The sequence below is a fragment of the Filicampus tigris genome, chromosome 2 (genome assembly GCF_054856515.1).
Source record: "Filicampus tigris isolate MCC_2025a chromosome 2, RoL_Ftig_1.0, whole genome shotgun sequence".
Classification (NCBI taxonomy): domain Eukaryota; kingdom Metazoa; phylum Chordata; class Actinopteri; order Syngnathiformes; family Syngnathidae; genus Filicampus; species Filicampus tigris.
This window is the reverse complement of record NC_141218.1, coordinates 24,729,738-24,748,984: the sequence shown is the minus strand read 5'-3', so window position 1 is coordinate 24,748,984 and position 19,247 is coordinate 24,729,738. Positions and strand designations below refer to the sequence as shown.

Genomic DNA, 19,247 nt, shown 5'->3' with positions numbered 1-19,247 from the left:
CATCATCTACGGGGGCCCATTCAAAGATCCACACTTCTTTGCCAAGTTCAACCAGCGCTGGCCCAGGCCCACTCCAAACCAACCGGAGACTCTTTTCCCCAAATAGAACGTTCCTACTAGCAACGTCTCCTCACTGTGGACTTGGATGGACGGATAGATTGTGATTTGGATATCAACAGGTTCTCACCGGCGAATACAATTCTGTTGTGTAACATTTTTAGCACTCTGTCTGAGGAATGCAAAGTTATGATTTACTTCAATTTTTTTTTTACTGGTTTGTCAGAGTGTTACTAACTGGTCAAGTGGGTAGTTAAAATGTTGAGAAGTTTATGTATGTACATTTTTATGTTTATGAGATTATGACACATTGAGGTTGACGGTGTCTGTGTGATCCCTGCGACTGGCTGGTGATCAGTTCAAGGTGTCGTCCGCCTTTCTCCCAAAGTCAGCTGGGACAGGCTCCAGCAACTCGATGATCCTGTACAGCCGGGGTTTCAAAGTCAAATGGACGGAGGACCAAATAAAAAAATTTGCGACCAATCGAGGGCCGGATTGAGTTCATTGAAATTTTTCAAAATGTCCAGATTGGCTCGGGTCCTTCGCGCCTGCTGATGATGTCACGCTTTATATTTCTCTAATATATTTCTTTGCCTCTATGTTTGTCACCCCCCTGGCTGTTGTGTTTTTATGTTCGGAGTTACTAAATAAAAAATAAAATAAAGTACATTACTGCTAATTTTGCGAGACAGCTCGTGCCTCACTTCCACTTATGACCCAAGAAGAAGCCGCTGCCCGTCTTGTGAAACAAGATCAGAGGAACGTTTGCGTTTCTCCTGCCAAATTGGAAGCAGTTTTCTGGTTGACTCGGGCTGCAAGATTGTATGAACAGTACATAATGTGAAGTAAAACGGAGAGGCTCATATGATTGGTATGATGTCTTCAGCTGACTCTATTTTAGAGTGGCAAGGTATGTAGGCCTATGTCCTGTCAGAAAACACAGGCCCGTATTCCACTTGACGCGTCTATTTATTGTGGTCTGCAACAACACAGACAAAGAATAACCTAGCAACATGATCCAATTCACATCCATTAGTTAACGATATGCCTAAACATTACAATTCTCTGTATTACGCAATTAAACAGCCAAACAATACATACAATACACATTCACACGTTTCATCACAAGAATAGTTAGCATACTAGCCAAAATAACTACACTAGGAGTCACGAGTGGTTTTCCTGCTGTACAACTATTGTTGTACTATAACCGCAGTATTTCACAGATACAGATAGATGCAATTCTATCCCTGCATGGCACCAAAAAAACGGTAAGAGACACTACGTACCCTGAAGCATCAAACACCAAATAGAAGGTCGCCAAGTGGTGGTTAGGGTCCTCCTGCGTGCGCGCTCCCGCTGGGCAACCAAGGTTAACATAATGAGGTTGAGCTTCAGCCGCCCAAATCCGTTGAACTTGATTGGTCGAGATGGCGCATTTCATCTAGCCCCGCCCCCAGCACCCGCCTCTAAATGTACAAGTACAAATCCCGAGTCTCTACAAGTACAAATCTGTTTTGCTCCATATGGTAGTGGTAAATGTGGTGCAAAAGTCACGTGTGTGTACAGCAGCGGGAAAACTACTCGTGACTCCTAGTGGCGAATTCTTCAACTTGCCGTCCATACAGGTACAAATCAGTATTTCCCCACAAGCAAGTACACATTAAATTTTGCTTCAAGTACAAAATGTATTTCCACAACTACAAGTCCTTTTTCCTACTAAGGAGGATTTTGTTTTTCACACATACAAGTTGTCGTTTCTACAGTTACGTTTTTTGTTTTTCAGATACAATTTTTTTTACAGATAGAAAATTATTTCACACTCCTTCAAATTGTTTTCTTTAGGAATAGAATTTTTTACCATTTCCTTGTTACAAGTACACATTTCCTTGGTACAAGTACAAGTTACTTTTGCACCAAATTTACCTCCATACAGTAGCTCCTCCCATTCAGCCCATGACTTCATGCAATTCTTTACACAGAAGATTGAGAGCATTCGGGACGAGATTAAGGACTCCGCTCCTAAAACACTGTTGAATTCCGCGAATACAGATGCTAGCAGGGGTATTATGGCTGATAACTGTCTGACAACCCTATCTCTTTTTAAAATAGTATCTCTTGAAAGCCTAACAAAATTAGTTGGTGCGGCAAAACAGCCAACTTGCGTACTCGACCCGCTTCCTGGTAAACTCGTCAAAGAATTGTTCACAACCCTAGGACCCTCCGTCTTGAATATCATTAACTTATCACTCACCTCGGGCACTGTACCAGCAGCTTTTAAGACCGCTGTAATTCGACCTCTGCTTAAGCGGCCAAACCTCGATCCGGAGAACCTCAGTGATTATAGGCCGGTTTCAAATCTCCCGTTTATTGCGAGAATTCTCGAACAAGTTGTAGCACAAGAGCGTAGTAACTATATGGCCGCTAATAATTGATTTGAAATTCTTCAGTCAGGATTTAAAGCCCATCAGTCTACTGAGACGGCTCTTGCTACTCTGTCTTTTCAAATGCACATTAAGAACATTACTCGAACCGCATTTTTCCATCTCTGTAATATTGCTAAAATTCGTCCAATTCTGTCGAATAGTGATACAGAAATTTTAATCCACGCATTTGTTACGTCTCGCCTCGATTATTGTAACGTTTTGCTCTCTGATCTTCCCATGTCTAGTATTAAAAGTCTGCAGTTAGTCCAAAATGCCGGAGCAAGACTCTTGACATGGACGAGAAAGTTCGATAATATTACTCCGATATTAGCCAATTTGCATTGTCTCTCAGTCCACTTGAGATGCGATTTCAAGGTTTTGCTACTTACCTCCAAACCACTGCACGGCTTAGCATCTTCCTATCTCGTCGACTTAGTAATACCATATGTTCTGATCCGAAACCTTCTGTCACAAAATGCCGGCCTTTTAGTGATCCCGAGAGCCAAAAAGAAATTTGCAGGCTCTAGAGCGTTTTCTATTCGGGCACCGATGCTTTGGAATGCCCTACCGCGGATATTAGAGGCACTACCTCAGTAGAAATGTTTAAAACACGACTTAAGACTTATTTGTATGATTCTGTATTTAGTTGAACTGTTTGTTTTGGCCTCTTTACTGCCGCTTCTATTCTTTTTCTGCCCCCTTTTCCCAGGCTTGGGAATTAGGTGATGTCGACCGAAGTGGAGGTTGCTGTTTTGATCCAACAGCAACTGACTGCTACAAGATCGGAGGCTGACCACATACTCGGAGGCGCTGCTATGGAGATTTCTACATTGACCATTGGGCCCCTGCTCACTTCACCGATGTCATCTTCCTGCAGCACTTCATTTGATTAACTTTCACATCACTTTAACAAACACTGTATAGTACTATAATGTGTGTTTAATGTTGCCCACTCAGTATCCATTGCAGCCTGATCGTCGTGGAAGGAGGATTTCCCCCATCTGTGGTCCCTTCTCAAGGTTTCTCACATTTCCCCAGATGTTTTTTTTTGAGTTTTTCCTTGCCCTCCTGGGGGTTAAGATCAGGGGATGTCGTGTATATGATCTGGTGCATATGTGAAGCCCTTTGAGACTTTTTGTGATTAAGGGCTATAAAAATAAATTTGCCTTGACCCTTGTTTGCAATCACACTCCACTGTCACCACCTTTGTGTGCACTCTTTTATTTTCCTGTCTATTATTGACTTTTGTGGTTACAGTAACAAATATTTTCAATGTTCGTATAATTGCTTTCCAGTGAATATAAGTTTCGATATGAAAAACAGAAAAAAAACAAAAAACAATCACAAAATTGTGAGGTACATGCTTTTCATTTGATAGTGACAATTACCTGGAATGAATTCAGTTGATACTTTCCAAATTAATGGCGTTTTCCTTTGTTCCTTTATTTTGTGGAGTCTGTATTGGAGACTTCTGCTTCACACAGAAAAAAAGTTGTTGTGTAATTTAGATTTTGTCTATTTAATTTGTATTTGACTTATTATTTTCCACTATTGGAGCAGTTCTGCTGATGAATTGAGATTTTGTGCTAAATACTGCACACCTTTTCTGGCACGAGAGTGCAGCCACAACAAAAAAGGTTTTTAAAGTTTTAAAGATAGAAGTGTCCCCTCTTGTTTTCGAGGTTGGCTGTGTCATCTTTGGTTTGCCTTTTCTCGCTTGTACTCTTACAGGGTGTTAACGCTACTACCATCCAGTGGTAAAGATGAATACTACAGCGACATGACCGCGGAACACGTCATCAAAACGAACAGGGGAAAACAGCGGAACACAAGAAAGTGAACGTTTAGTGTAACCGTAATTTTTTTTTTTAATTGTGTTTTATTCATTTTAAATAACGTGGCTTCCCAGTGAAAAAACGGTGAGTGCTGTTGCAATTTCCACGTTTGTTGACTTCAGCGTATCATGCAAAGGGAAGCTCACAAAAACATGTGAATTAAGTAGTCCGCATGTCATTTCCAGGTTGTATTAAAGTCGTATTTGTGCAGTTCATGACTTGTTAATAAAGTGAAGTGACGACATGCGACACCCGCTTAATGTGACTGCAGAGCGACCTGCACGCTAGCTTGTTAGCAACGATGCTAATTGGTATTTTGCCATAAATAACTTTTGAGGTTTTAAATTGTTGTTTTTTTTTTTTACACCAAAACTCGCCTGCGAACTGAATGAATGAGGAAATGAAATGGAGTGTGTGGCCCTGAAAGAGGGGGGAGACAATTATTCAGTGACCATGCTGTGTTTTTATTTGCGGGTTGTTTTCTGTTGTTTTTTTGGAGGTGGCAGGGTTAGTAAATAAGATCAGTGAAAGGTGTTAGAAAGCTTGACATTTGATCTTAAAAAGTCAAGAGTGTTATTAATTGTAAAAGCCAACCTAAAAAAGTGGTTGAAAAGAAACCAAATTTGTGAGCACTAATTTTAAATCCAGCTTCTATGTGCCCTCTTGTTAGTGTTATTATTATATTTTTTGTTTTTGTTTTTTATGTCACTGATGTGTCAGTTCTATGTGCTGATTCCTTTCTGTCCTTCTATTTATTGGTGTTGTTATTGTAATGTTACTTCTTTTGACCTGCTAGGGACTGCAGATGGAAAGTAGCCATTGCCTAATTCTGGCATGTTTACATGTAAATCTTCATTAATATGCATTGACCCTTTTAAATAAATAAATTACAATTTACAAAGGCACAACGAGGATTACATGTGAATATTAACTCTTCTGTTTGCTCCTCTCCAGTTGATGGGGAGATGTGGTGCTACCAGAAGCCAGGATTCGAAGCCCTCCTCGTGGCCGAGTTGCAGAGACAGCAACAGCGCCGACAGCTCTGTGACACTGTGCTGCGGGCAGAAGGTATCAATAAAACATAGCTTTAATTTTTAGTTTTAGTTACTTTTAGCTTTTTTGTTACCCTCTGCTAAAAAGGTTGTTATGTTTGCCTTTCGTTTGTTTGTGGCCCACTTACCAATAACTTTAGTTGGCATGGTATTCTCATTGAATCACTGTCAGGTTCATCAATTCGACATTTCATAACACAACCCCAATGAAGAGGAAGACACTCGGTTCCTTGTTACCAGCTCATGAGGAAAAACGGAGAAATAGCACCATTTCTGCTTCCCGCTGTCCTCGTGAGGAGAACGCCCCATACGTTCTCACCTTATCTCTCCGTTACCTCTCTTTATTAACTTTCAGAATTCCCTGGTTACATGGGTGTTTCCAAACTAAGGTGCGGGGAACTTATGCAAGCCATTGGAAACACTTGGACTTGTTTCTCTATGTGTGTGTACTTGAATGAAAGATTACTGTCCATGCGCCATAATTACGCCAAAGCATTACATTGCAAAAACATTCAGTCACATCCACAACCTTCTAAAGTTTATTAGATGGTGTCAACATGTCTGCTATTGATAAATATGAAGGCAGAAGCCATTTCTTCATTGCGAGCACAAACAAGAGCGGAAGCAATATTCTTCTTTGCAGGCAAATATCACATCGTTCTTATATTTAGTTTACAATACACATATATATTGTAAACTAAATCACTCAAACATATGTTCATTTAGCATAATCAGCAAATGTGTGATAACTATTTTATAATTATTCCTTCAATCACAATGACAAAATTTAGAAGATATACAGCATGTACAATTTGGTGGTGATCCAAAAAAGGATTGTTCATCCTTGGTGAATAGTGTCTTCTACCAAGGGAATGAAACAATTTAGCTGAAAAATTATTTTTAAAAACTGTAGTTTTAGCTCTTCTTCATTTACATGGAAACCATAATTTCTATGCGGCCCACGTTGGAAGAGTTTGGCACCTCTATCCTGAGCAATGACTAACCATGGCCATACTTCTCCCACCCTTGATCTCTTGTCACTTCAGGTGTTTCGGTGCCAGCACACAGTTGTGTCCTTTCGGCCATCAGCCCCCAGCTGTCAACCGCTCTGTCCTCACCGGCGCCCCCAGCTGGACGAGAGCATCTGGTGGACTTTGGGACCATGGGCGCCAGCTCTCTACTTCATGTGGTCAGGTTGCTGTACTCGGGGGAGATGGCCGGGGAGGGGGAGAGTGAGAAGCAGGAGGCTGTGTCGGCAGCAGCCAAGTTGGGCATCCTGGGGCTGGTGGAGGTCACACGGAGGCAGTGGCGAGACGGTGTGGGCACTGAGGTAGGTGTACAGACTGACCCGGTGGAACTCGGTGAGAAGGAAGTCACATGCTGGAGGCGGGAGGTGAGTGACGGCAGCGCTGTTCTGGGGAAAGAGCCGCTGTCAAGCGGCAAAAAAGACACACTGACCGGGACAGAAGTGCAAGCGAGCTCCGCCCCCTCTTGTCAGTCCGTGCCTGCCTATGAGACCATTGACATGGCTCTGTTTGAGAGTTTAGAACAGGCTGACAATCATGTTGTCCTACAAAATGTTCCGACTCCCCCCATTTGCTCACGAGATGATGCCCAAAATCGTTCAACTTCCTGGGTGGCTGAACACCCGCACACCCCGTGGATTGCTGACTCACAGAGCTACTTGTTCAACAACCCTCAGGCAGAAGCCAGCATTTTAGATGGTGAAAGTGCGGAGGACGAGCACTTTGAGCAGTTTCGTGACGACATCCCAGGATTCATCAGCCACTTTTTTAACATTGACTCCGAAGAGGCGTTGCCCACGGGGCGAGCTAAGAGGAAGCCGCTTGGCAGGCCCAAGAAGCGCGGAGGAGCTGTGAGACCAGCTCGGAGGCCGCAACCTCGCAGGGGAGGGAGGGGGAGAGGTGGCTGGACGCAGACGGTGGACGTGCAAGAAGTGGGCGTGAGCAGGCAGCATAAGTCGCTCCTGCAAAGATACGGAATGGCGACCTCTATGAGGACAGGCCGAGGGGGAGGGGCCACAGGCAGGAAGTTGCACCTGATCAATCGACACGTTTTGGGGTTGCCCTGGAGCCCTCAGAGGAGACGAAGGCGACCCAAAGTATGGGAATTTTGTCTGAGTGGACAAAGTCACAGCCGGAAGTGGCGAGGGGACAACGTGAAGCGTGGCAGGAGGAATGATACACCCCAGCATAAACAGGTAACGTGAAGACATATCGCTGGCGTCGGGCCAAAACCTCCTAAATCACATTTTGGTGAATTTCATATTGTTTCAAAAATGCTATCGGGCGGTTTGCATGCGTGGGTGTTATTTTTACACATTATTGACCAGTCTAAAGTCTAAGTTGAAAATGGCTTGCTCTTCACGATGCAGTGCTAATGGTCGAACAAACTTGCCATTTTTAAAATTGTCTCCTGAAAGGTGACAATTTTGGATGTGCAAGGTTTTAGCCTGCAGCCAGCGAGATACATATATGTGCGTGCACACACACACTTTAAAAAAAAAAAGAATTACAAAGCAAGTGTGTTTATCACATTAAATAATTTGTGGTTCAATTTTTTATATAAATAATACAATTTTTAAAAACTTGTAAAATAAACCATTGTACATTTGCATTTGAAATGTATCATTTCTGATTAATTGTAATTTGCGTTTGTAAATAATGAAATAGAAAATTAAAAGGAATTATTATTTTATTATTAAAGACACATTGTCTAAAATTTAGAGCCATCTAATGGTGAATTAATAGAATGCAACGACCTAAGTTTGAAGCGCGTGCATTTTGAAGCACACGCACTACGGTGCCTCAGAGAGACCACACGTTGCAAGCCTGCCAACAGTTTCTTCAGCAGAGGTGCAAGAAAAATGTCATCACACAAGACTTCTCGTATTAACATAACTGCATTGCATTTGTTACACATGCTGTAGTCTTGATGCGGGGGAACTACATTCGCTAAGTTTGTCTCCTTCTGGTATTTGTAACAGAAAGATGGCAGCGAAACATGACAGCCTCCTGTAGGCTATGTAATATAATTAGCAATTACATTTTTTTTTAATGAACATTGAACAATCCAAAACATTCTACACACTGTCCCTTTAAAATTAAGGATTTAAAATCTTTTTATTTCCAACATTCATGCTTATACTGTATGCGATTGGCTGGCAACCAATTCAGAGTGTACCCCGCCTACTGTCTGAAGACAGCTGTGATAGGCTCAAGCACCCCCGCGACCCTCATGAGGAGAAGCGGATCAGATAATGGATAGATGGATTCATCTTTATATTCATCCATATTTTTTTATTTTGCCAATTAGTTTTGGGCGATATGGCAAAAATATATCACATTTGTAAAAAATAAAATCACAATCATGATTTTATCATGATTCTTTTTTTACATTGTTTTTTTTAGACTAATTTGCAAATTTTTGCCCATTTTCCTCTTGTTAAACATATAAAACATATTTAAGATGTATATAAAACCCTAAAAGAAAAAAAATGACATTTTGAGCCAGCTAAGCTTTCTGAACAAGTTTTAATTTGAATAGTGCCAATTTTTATCAAAATGTGCCGTGAATGTAAACATAAAAGGTAACAACGTAAACATAAAAACACAGCTCGTAACGTGGGTCTTGTACTTTGAAGAGTCTTTTAAAGCCCTCGTTTTCCACTGTTTTAATGGGGATCATGTCTTCAGCAAGGTAATAAGTCACTGCCTCAGTTACTTCTTTACCCTGAGTTGCGTTAGCTTGGAGCTAGCGACTGCCTCTGGCTACCATGTGTCTGATCTCCGTTTGCTTTGGCTGTCGGCGTAGTTTTTTGGGTGCTGTCTCTGTCTCCGCAACTGATTCAACAGGTTTGTCGCTTTGCCATCTGACGTCCGAACCGAGTCTCTGCAAACTTTGCAAATAATTGGTTTGCGCTTTCTCCTGCGAGGAAAAGCCAAACCAAATCGACACTTGTGGATGTGGAGTTTCTTTTCGGGACCAACTGAGCTTCCTGGTGACTTTTCGCTATAGCTTCCCGCTATACAAACAAACAGGGAGCCGGGGAGTGTCACGTACTGTACACTGTGCGTGCTGTGATTGGTTGGTTGGGTATGCGTCAGCGGCTTTGCGCCGCCAAACAGCTAAACTGTATAGAACGTGCCATGTAGACGATCAAACGATCTTTCGGCTTTATGAGATCGTCAACACGTTAAAGTCCTTAACGATCTAATATCGTCATATCGCCCACCCCTATTGCCAATTCACTTATTGGCAGATTTCATATTTATTTATATTTTATTGGCCTATCCTCTCTTTATCGATCAAAATCGGCTTAGGCCAAATCACAGTCAAATTGTCATGTGTCATCTTCCAAACCGCTTATTCTGTACAAGGTCGCAGGGAGATGCTGGGGCCTATCCAGCTGACAATGGGCGAAAGGCAGACTACACCCCGAACTGGTCGCCAGCCAGGCGCAGGGCACACACACACACACAGACACCGTCACTGAGCAGGAATCGATCCCACGCTGCCCGCACACAACTCAGTTGTGTGTACCACTACGCCGTCAGTGTCACAGTCAAATTTAAAAATTGTATTGCTCGGGTGCTATCTTGTGGCATCTTAGTGTCACCGTGCAAACTAACTAACTAATTATAAAGGGGCGGGGGGGTCATTTGTGGATTTTCATTTGCCGCAGGGTTCTGTCTTTTTTGCATTTCTAACAACCTTGTTCTGCCAGGTGTCACACCCTGCCCCACATCCTGCACCTCCGCCTCATGTGGACCCGCCAGAGCACTTTGATCATCTCTTTGAGGAAGTGATGAGGGACATGGAGGTCAAATTGAGCAGCAGCACTCCACGGTCCCAGCTACCTCCAGCAGCCCAGATTTGCACTTGCACCATCGCCTCCTGTGATGGTGACATTGACCTTCCTGCTTGCTCATGTCTTCATGGCTTCACGGGGGGCGTCACTACGGGACGAACAAACGGCGAGTTGGTCCATCTGGAGCCACAGGCGGAGGTAGATCTGACAGCTTTGTTGGAAGACTTCCTGCAGTCCTTGGAGACACTAGAGGAGCAAGATGGCACTCGCTTTGCCCGCCCACATCGCACGCAAGTGGAAACAACGTCCTCACACTCCAGCACTCGAAGAGCAACTCCTCTCAATACCGCTCGGAGAGTAAAAGCCGCAAGGAAGCCCAGAAGAAAGAAATGGCATCCTGTACAAGCAGAGGAGCGCATCCAGGAGGCAGTGAGGGACATAATAACACAACTAGATGATGGTCGAGGAGACAAGAGGTTACGGTGCACGGCGGTGGAACTCCATAGGAGTAACGCTCTGCATCCAGTCAGCTGTCAGGCAGTCAAGGTGTCAGGCAGACCGGGCTCAACTCACATTCTCGATATACAGGTTGTCCCAAAAACTCACTCCTTGACTGGACATGACTGTGTTCATTTGACATAGGTCGAAGTTGAGTCCAGTCTTTCCCAACCTTTTTTTGAGCCAAGGCAACCATTTTAAATGAGAAAAAAACCTCATGGCAACCACAATAAAATGCTTCAAAAAGTCAGAATACCTAAAGAATAATTTAGTGTAAATTTATTCCCAAATCGATTAGTCAGTGTGAAATCTGGTCCCTTTGAATTGAACACAAAGCTGATACACTGGAAGGAAACGTGACTTGTTTTCTTGTATCAATGGCAACAGCTTAGTTGTGCCTTCTGTAATCTAACAGAAAAACATTTACTTGTGCTGCCTGGTGCCATACATCGCTGGCATAAGTAAATACACAAAGGTATATTTGTAATTACTGAAAGGTTTTTCAACAAATAAAGTGAAATTAGGCAATTTCTCGCGGAACCCGGATCGCCTACAGCATCCTAGTTTACCACAGCACCTTGGTTGGGAATCACTGGTCTAGGCTCTTTCATGTGTGCATGTTTGCAAGTGTCCAAAGCTGATAACCTGGACCATGGGATTTGACAACGCTTCTTCTGTCTTCCATTTTCTTCTTTCGAGTCTTTTGCGAGATAAGAATCTTTTAAAAAAATCTGTTTAAAAAAAAAAAAAAAATCCTACGGCATTTTGTCTGGGGAACATGCAGGGAATTCGTTATCTGGATCCATTTCATTTTCATTCCATCTTTGTTTTTGTACTTCCAGTAACATAAGTTAATCGTACGTTTTCTTTTCATTAAGATGTTTTTGTACTTGAAATAGAACTAAAGATTACATTGTATTAGGCAGTCAAGGAGTGAGTACATTTCTTGAGACATACTGTGTATACGACATACATACCGCATATTCATATTCATATATGAAAGATGTTCTGTTTATTGATCGAGCTGTGATTCCTCTCCAGAGTCCTGCACTATCGAAGACCAGGTCATCATCAAAGCTTCAGCCAGTCTCCCTTATCAGAAAGACTTATCCTACCAGGAGTAGATACAAGGCAACCCAGAACACAGTGAGTCGGCTTCTCACTTACTTTTACCTGTGTTATTGCAGTGAATGAACTCTGTTTGAGTGAAGTGATGTTTTGCAATGACAGCTACATCAAGCTGTCACTCTAGTCTATTGTTTGACAACCTTTATTGAGCCAAGGTGCATATTTTATAGTACAAACATCTCACAGCACACCACCATTCAAAAAGAAAAACTCCCGCAAAATTCAGCCAGTAGGCTCACCCAAAAAGGTTTGTAATTGTCTATAGATGCCACAAGAGGGCGACAAAGCACTTTTCTTTGATACGCAGGTTAAATGTACCTTCTGCCCACTTAAAGCGGAAGTCAACCGAAACATATTTTTTTCAAGAATATGTTCCCAGCAGGCCCACTAGTTGAAACACGGCATTCTGATTCATTTAACGTTTGTGGAGTATAAGTTAAGAAGCAAAATGCACTCATTTTAGCCATCTCTGGGGGCGGCCATTTTGTCTTCTGTCGACTGAAAACGATATCACAACTGCTCACAACGACCAATCACGACTGACCTGTTTTCTGAATCTGAGCCGTGATTGGTCGTGAGCAATTTGTGATGTCATTTTCAGTCGACAAAAGACAAAATGGCCGCCCCCAGAAATGGCTAAAACACTTATTTCACAAACGTAATATTTATCAGAATGCCCTGTTTCAACTAGTGGGCTTGCATAGAACATATTGAAAAAAAAAAATTGGGGCGTTGACTTCCGCTTTAAGCTTGGTTTATGCTTGACGCATCTGGAAGGTCTACGTCAGGGGTGTCAAACTCATTTTTGTCACGGGCCACTTCATAGTTTTGGTGTGCCTCGGAGGGCCGTTAAGATTGTGAACCCGTATAAATGTATGGTTGCCTTATATTATGACATATACATAACAAATCGATGGATAACTAGTTTTGAAATCAGAAGCCAATAAATAGTTTGTTCAACAATTTTTCAATGTATTTTAAAGGAGGGATTTCTAACAAATGTTTTCAATACATGTTTCTTTCAAACTGCCTTCACTTTTAACACTACATATCAGTATCCAGTGTTAAAAGTGAAGACAGTTTGAAAGAAAGATGTCAAGTCAACACATGATTTGCCTTCACGGGCCACATAAAATGATGTTGTGGGCCGGATCTGGCCCCCGGGCCTTGAGTTTAACATCAGTGGTCCACGCGGTGAAATTATGTCATTTCAGCAACCACTCCGCACGGTCTCCACATAACTTAAAATTTCCGCACAGCTAAAAAAATGTGTGACTACGCGGACCGTCCCACATGGGAAAAAAAAGCTAAAAGAGCAAGAGGTGTTGTTGTAAACCACAGTATTTTCTACTTCCTGATGCATTGTTTTCATTTATTTTGTTAAATGTATGTAGATCGTTCAGCCTTAGATTTTATATTGCACCTGTAAATTATTGATGCCAATTACGGTAAGTTTTCTACCTCTATTATAGTGTAATACTGTTCGTATGCTGTAGATGCTTTACACTGACACCTATGGACTGCGAGAATATCAGATGACAGCTGGGGCAAACTGCACAGAGTACGAATTCTGCAAAAGCTGTGTCGCCTGATTTCCAGCCTGATTTCCATGCAGAACATACAGTACATGCGTCAAGGAGAAACCAAGCTTCAGTGGAAGAGCATTAGACTGTTCAGCCTGTCACTACATGTCACTGGCATAGCTTCATGAACAATACGTCCATGTCAAGTCAAAATGTTTCTTTACAATATGTATGTATGTCTGTCTTGCGCACTGTGTTGACTGACTTCCACTTTAAGATTGACTTATAAAATCTTGGGCAATTGGATTTGCACAAAAAGCACACTTTTGGAGCGAGGAGGAAACTGGCTGCTTCATTCATGTGGTGAGTGACATGAATATTAAGTGTTTTATTGACAGCTGAACGTAACAAGTGGAAATTGTGTCCATTTGAGTCACGATGCCGTGTGTCGCCTTACACAGCGGGTTATTCAAGCAACTCTGTCCACTCAATCATGTAAACGGGATATTCAGAATGTTTCAGAATTCGGAATTTGGACTTGAACCCGAATATTGACTGCATGTAAACGTAGTCACTATGGTGCTGGGGGCAAAATGGAGGAGGAGGCACAGGCGTCATTTTATTGTTATTTTATTATTATTATGAAAACCCCGACGTACTAGAGAAAAATATAGAGCCGATTCGGAATCAGCACAAACAATCCATCTGCCAAAGTTTACTTGCATCTCTGATTAAAACGTTTCGTAAAAAATTGTTGACCGGTGTAATTTCCGGACGACTTAAGTGAGTGATTTCCCTGACATTGTCTCATCAAAAGGATCAGCCACACCCGGAAAAAACAGCGCGACAGTTGAGCCGTCAGCACGGACGACCCAAGAAGAAGACACAGCTTCCCTGTGAAGGTGATGGTGACTGTGCACCTGAAGTGCTTCAAGAAAACAACGCGGCTGAGGAGGAGGCATCGAGGAGGCCGGCAAAGAGGCGAGCCCAGCCAGAGGAAGGGACTCGGGATTTCGGCAGTGAAGCCAAGAGGAAACACTCGGAGCCAAATGTGCCGCTTGCTGTGAAGTCGTCTGATGAGACCAGCATGCCGGCCAACACAGGAGATAGGAGGAGCGCATACGAAGAAGAGACAAGGGTGGTCGAGCACAACAAAGAGCCGGACTACATGAACACAGGTGCTGATTCGGACTGCAAGGAATGTGCAGAAGAAGGAAGCTGGCAAAACAAGGTGACTCTATGTGTTTGACCGCCTTTTTTTTCTCATCAACAGAGGTCAGCCTGGGAAAAGGAAGCGAGGAGGCGGAGGAGGACGTTGACGTGATTGGAGCGTTGGGATCCATCCCCGATCCGGTCACCATCACCTGGTCACTGTCTTCACAGAGCGCGGAGGAGGACGAGGCAGATGAGGAGATCGACATCGTAGGAGAAGCAGACTTGACTTCTTCGCCAGTGGCCTTCACTGTGAACAATGAATTCTGTGGACAGGGTGTGTCCAGATGCCGAGGGACCCCTATGCTAGTTTAGTAGCTCTGCTCTCTGTTTGAGTTGGATTAGTGACGCTGATGGAGTTAAATATTGACGCTAACAGGATCAGATTTTATCATGTTTATTGTGAGGATAGTTTAATACTTGACAGCACTTCGTAAGTCGCCTCAATTATCACAGTAAAACTGCTTTGTTAGGTAGCTGCTCTTCAGTCGACCAACTGGATTGATACTGGCATGTTCAGTCATTTGTGTCGCATATAAGGAAAGGTTGAGTTGAAAACAACACTAGTCGTATTGTTTAACAGTTGTTCATTTGTTGTAAATTCAAGTGGCTCAGTTTAATCCACAACCATTTTTGCTTCAATAAAAGTTAGTTTTGATCTTTCATGCTTGATTATGTACCTAGATGCCACTGAGGAGAGTTATATCTTTGTGGTGAGTCCATACCTGTCGGAATAAAACTTTCATTTAAAAAACAATTGCAATCGTTCATGAATCTCAATGGGTGGGCAGTCTGTGCACAGGCCCACCCATGGCTCCGCCCCTGATTTGGGACACAACTAGAGGGAGCCCTCATTCCACTTGTGGTACACGCACCACACTTGGAGAATGACAGTATAACAATATATAAATTACAGTAGCATTTTCATATCAACACACATTGTAGTATGTCCACTATGTTTGCTTCGTTTTTCTCAGCAAGGTGCAGCTAAAAAATGCTTCAGTTAAAATATAACGCCTTACTGGATGTGTATTTTGTACTACTTCCTATACCAAACTCTTGTGGCATCAGGTGCACGCTCATGTTAACATGTTGTCACCAGGTCCCTTTAGTCCCCGTCGTGAGTGATGATATTGGGGGAAACGGGAGGGCTTTGTGGGGCTCCCCCTGTGAAAATGAATCAAATAAAATATCACTCAGCACCATGTTGACAAAAGGTGCAAGGGAGGCCCCGGCCAGCTATTTGCTAACGTAACATTATTCACGCTTCAGGATTTATTCTGGGGGTGCAACACCCCCTGCTCTCTGTTTTTTGATGATGCTGATTCTATTGGTTAATTTCCTCAACATTGTCCACTTCATATGACAATACTTGAGTCACTGCTAGAGAAAAGCTGTTCCACACTTTTTTGGGCCATATTTAAGTACTGCATATGGCAAGTATAGGAAAAAAGTCAAACACTCCGCGTATTTGAGGTGAAAATGACTTTATTTGCTATCAACCTGTGAGTCGACCCCCTCCACACAAAACGAGCACACGTGAGTTGCGCCACAACTTTGAAGTTCTCCTCCAAGTGGCCTTCAGTTGCAGCTGCCTTTGTGAGTCGGGCCCTCGTACCAAATAAAAAGACACCTTACCCGAGGTGTCATCTGTGTCGGCGTGTGTGTGTGGACTGGAGAGTTCCCTGTGCTTTAGCAGTGCCATATTGTCTCTTATCACACTCATCCGTGAAACAGCATGAACAGGAATGAAGAGGAGACAGAAGGAGGAGATCATAGGTCGGAAGGAGCTGCTGCGTCAGTCTCGCTGTCCTCCTCTCAGTGCTGGATGCGCCTGATGGACTGGATCTGGGGAGTTTGGCAGTGGGAGCCCCAGCTTTTGCAGTGCTGGTAGTCCCCACTGTGTCTCTCGCACTCCATGATGTACTGCTGGCCCCTGTAGCCAGGGAACTGGTAGCACACAAAGCTGTGGGAGCAAACAAATAGCAGGACTTCACTTTTAGTCATAAAGCCAAACGTTGACGTCCTGTACATGGAGCTGCTTTTGAATCACAATTCAACTTGACCATCACAGAAAAGTCTTCTCACACCTTAATGTTTACGATAGATAGAACGATAGATAGAACGATAGATAGAACGATAGAACAATAGATAGATAGATAGATAGATAGATAGATAGATAGATGGGTAGATAGATAGATAGAAAATCACCACCACAAGACACCGCCAAACAAAATTGTCACAAAGAGCATATAGAGGCGGTCCTCGGGTTACAAACGAGTTCTATTCCTACGCTGCCGATGAAACACGAATTTCCACGTAAGTCGGACGTTAACATTTTGATACTCACTAAATCGCAAAGTAAATACCAATGTTCATGTGCGTCTGGCCTTTCTCGGACCTTTTGATGATATCCAGCTTCATTTCCATCATAATGGCTAGAAGATCCTGCTTTGTTTTTTCCACACACATTATTGGGCTGGAGACAAAATGGCGGACGAAAGTCGGGCGGCGTAAAGTCGAAACGGCGTAGGTTGAGTAGCGCGTAACCCGAGGACCGACTGTACAGCCGTAGAAAAATTGGCCTGTCCGTTTTTATTTGATGGTGTGTTGTGAGGTCTTTCCTTTTTTAAAATGGGTTCCTTGGCTCAATAAAGGTTGGGCAGCACCGGTCTAATTGAACTTGCCAAGATAGGTCGAATTGTGAGGCCCACCCCTTTTAGAGGGCACCGGAGGAGGAGTAAAAAAAAAAGAACATAGTTAGAACTTGCTTGCCATGTAAAAGGCCAAACGGATCAAGTAGGGCAGCCGAGTTCTCTGCGGGGAGGCTCGCTGTGTCAACTTCAAAGTCAGATTAGGAAAGACAGCTCTCTGGGAAGCGTTGTTGGCGTCTATGGAATTTCACCAGGTGCATAGACTTACGCGCCACACTGCACATGCATGGAGCCCACTTCAGGCGTCAGCCAGCCCATGGCCTGCAGAGAGGGGTAGTCGTCACAGACCTCCACGCTGCGCCCCATGAAGTTCTCCTTCTCGAAGATGATCATGCGGCTGCTCTGGTGAGACTGGAAGGACGCAGCTGGTCTTGGATCAAGAGGGACTTGATTCTGAGTGTATCGTGTACTTACGGCGCAGTGGATGGGACGCAGAGACATGAGACGTTCGACGTGGTAAGAGAGGGAGCCGCTGTAGGAGTCCCAGTGGGGGTATTCTCCTCTCTCCAGGATCAACTGCTGGCCTTGGAAGTCATGGTGCTCGAAACCGACCCAGCTTCGCAAACAGATAGAGGACACTTGACGCGATCAATCAAGCCATACCGTGCAGGACAACCATTCACACTTGCATTTGAAATCTTTAATGATCCTAACGTGTTTTTTCAATGTGAGAAAAAGCTGAAGGACCTGGACAGAACCCACTCTCGCACACGAAGAACAAGCCCACTACCGGTACTTAACCCGAAGGTAACAATTCTTAAATCCTAAAATTGTAAGACTACGCTATCTTGGTGCGCCAGGTCCACTGCAAATGGAGTCATGTCTGTTACTCTTTTCATTTTTCATCATTTCTATTACTGAACCTCCTTGCTATCAGGCAGCCATGCTAACCACTCTCAGGTACCGGATTACTTCATGCACAATGTACCTTGAGAGACAGAAACTCTCCTCATGTACAGAACGTGAGCATTTGAAGGTGCTGATAGGGATGATCCATTTCTGTGGAGGTGAGGAAATGGCGACGAGACTTACGCGCCACTTTCTACCCTGATGGAGCGGATGTTGTCCAGACCACACTCCTGGATATTACCACACTCGGAGGTGAACTCCAGGCACTTGCCCTGGAAATGCTCCTGCTCGAACACAGTCACCTGTCGAGGCAACACGAGGTGAACGTGAATGCCAAATGTAAAAAAAAAAAAAAAAAAAAAAAAAAAAAAAACGCCACGCCTTTAGCGTTACCTTGAAGATGGGGGCCAGGCCCAGTCCTGAGTTGCCCAGGGGTTGCATCATTGGGGACCTTGTAGTTCTGAACATCTTTCTTACGCCTTTTGCATGGTGAAGACAAAAAAATGGATTTATGAAGGAATGACCAACAGCAGTTACGCTACGAACAAAAACATCAATATATTTAGTAGTTTGTCCTTTATTCGGTCATACATTCTTTGACACACTGTGCTTGTAGTTGGAACAGAGACAGGACCTTACCTACTTTATTTTTGGAAGAGCTCTGGAGTACAACGCACCTACCGCCTGCCTCGCGCAAAGTTTTGGGAGCACCTGGCGCTGCAGTTTTATATGGGCAGGCATGCCGTGCGGGGTGGGGAGGTGGGTGAGGGGTGGTGCATGGGTGGGGCTCTCCTGCAGCTGCACGTTCACGCGAGGCCACGCGCACTCTTGCACTATTTGCAGCCCGCAGAGGGGCGCGCCCCCGGGCCGCCGGGGGCCGGCTGTGACCAGCTCAGCACATATCATAGAGAAGAGACAAAGGCGCTCCGGTATGTTCGGACCCCGGTCAGCAGTCCAGTGTGTATGCCTGCACAAAGGGCCGCTGATAAGTGCGGAGAGTGAGCAGATTAACAGTGGAGCACAGGGGCACCTCTTCAATTAAGGCCGGGAGGCGAAACGCGACCATGATTATGAATGGAATGTGTACCATTTATAAAATGTTGAACATATGGTATTATCAGC

The 19,247-nt window shown here is 43.7% G+C and overlaps 2 protein-coding genes across 4 annotated transcripts; one reads left to right on the top strand and one right to left on the bottom strand.

Moving 5' to 3' along the window:
- The first annotated feature begins 4,251 nt into the window (after positions 1-4,251).
- Positions 4,252-15,319, top strand: LOC147151865 (uncharacterized). 2 transcript variants are annotated; one of them, XM_086021105.1, is made up of 7 exons: positions 4,252-4,402; positions 5,273-5,386; positions 6,417-7,591; positions 10,118-10,747; positions 11,741-11,845; positions 14,168-14,528; positions 14,624-15,319. In XM_086021105.1, the coding sequence occupies exons 2-7, from the start codon at positions 5,284-5,286 to the stop codon at positions 14,875-14,877; spliced, it is 2,628 nt and encodes an 875-aa protein (XP_085877231.1). In that variant the 5' UTR covers positions 4,252-4,402; positions 5,273-5,283; the 3' UTR covers positions 14,878-15,319. The 2 variants fall into 2 exon arrangements, with proteins under 2 accessions (XP_085877231.1, XP_085877222.1); XM_086021096.1 differs by having other exon boundaries at positions 10,118-10,789.
- A 713-nt stretch (positions 15,320-16,032) lies between these two features.
- cryba1l1 (crystallin, beta A1, like 1) lies at positions 16,033-18,946 on the bottom strand. 2 transcript variants are annotated; one of them, XM_086019988.1, is made up of 6 exons: positions 18,769-18,946; positions 18,519-18,604; positions 18,309-18,427; positions 17,691-17,832; positions 17,485-17,627; positions 16,033-16,528 (listed from the first exon to the last, which is right to left on the bottom strand). In XM_086019988.1, exons 2-6 carry the CDS (start codon positions 18,591-18,593, stop codon positions 16,381-16,383), a joined length of 627 nt encoding a protein of 208 aa, XP_085876114.1. In that variant the 5' UTR covers positions 18,594-18,604; positions 18,769-18,946; the 3' UTR covers positions 16,033-16,380. The 2 variants fall into 2 exon arrangements, with proteins under 2 accessions (XP_085876114.1, XP_085876105.1); XM_086019979.1 differs by having other exon boundaries at positions 18,765-18,943.
- Between the last annotated feature and the right edge of the window lie 301 nt (positions 18,947-19,247).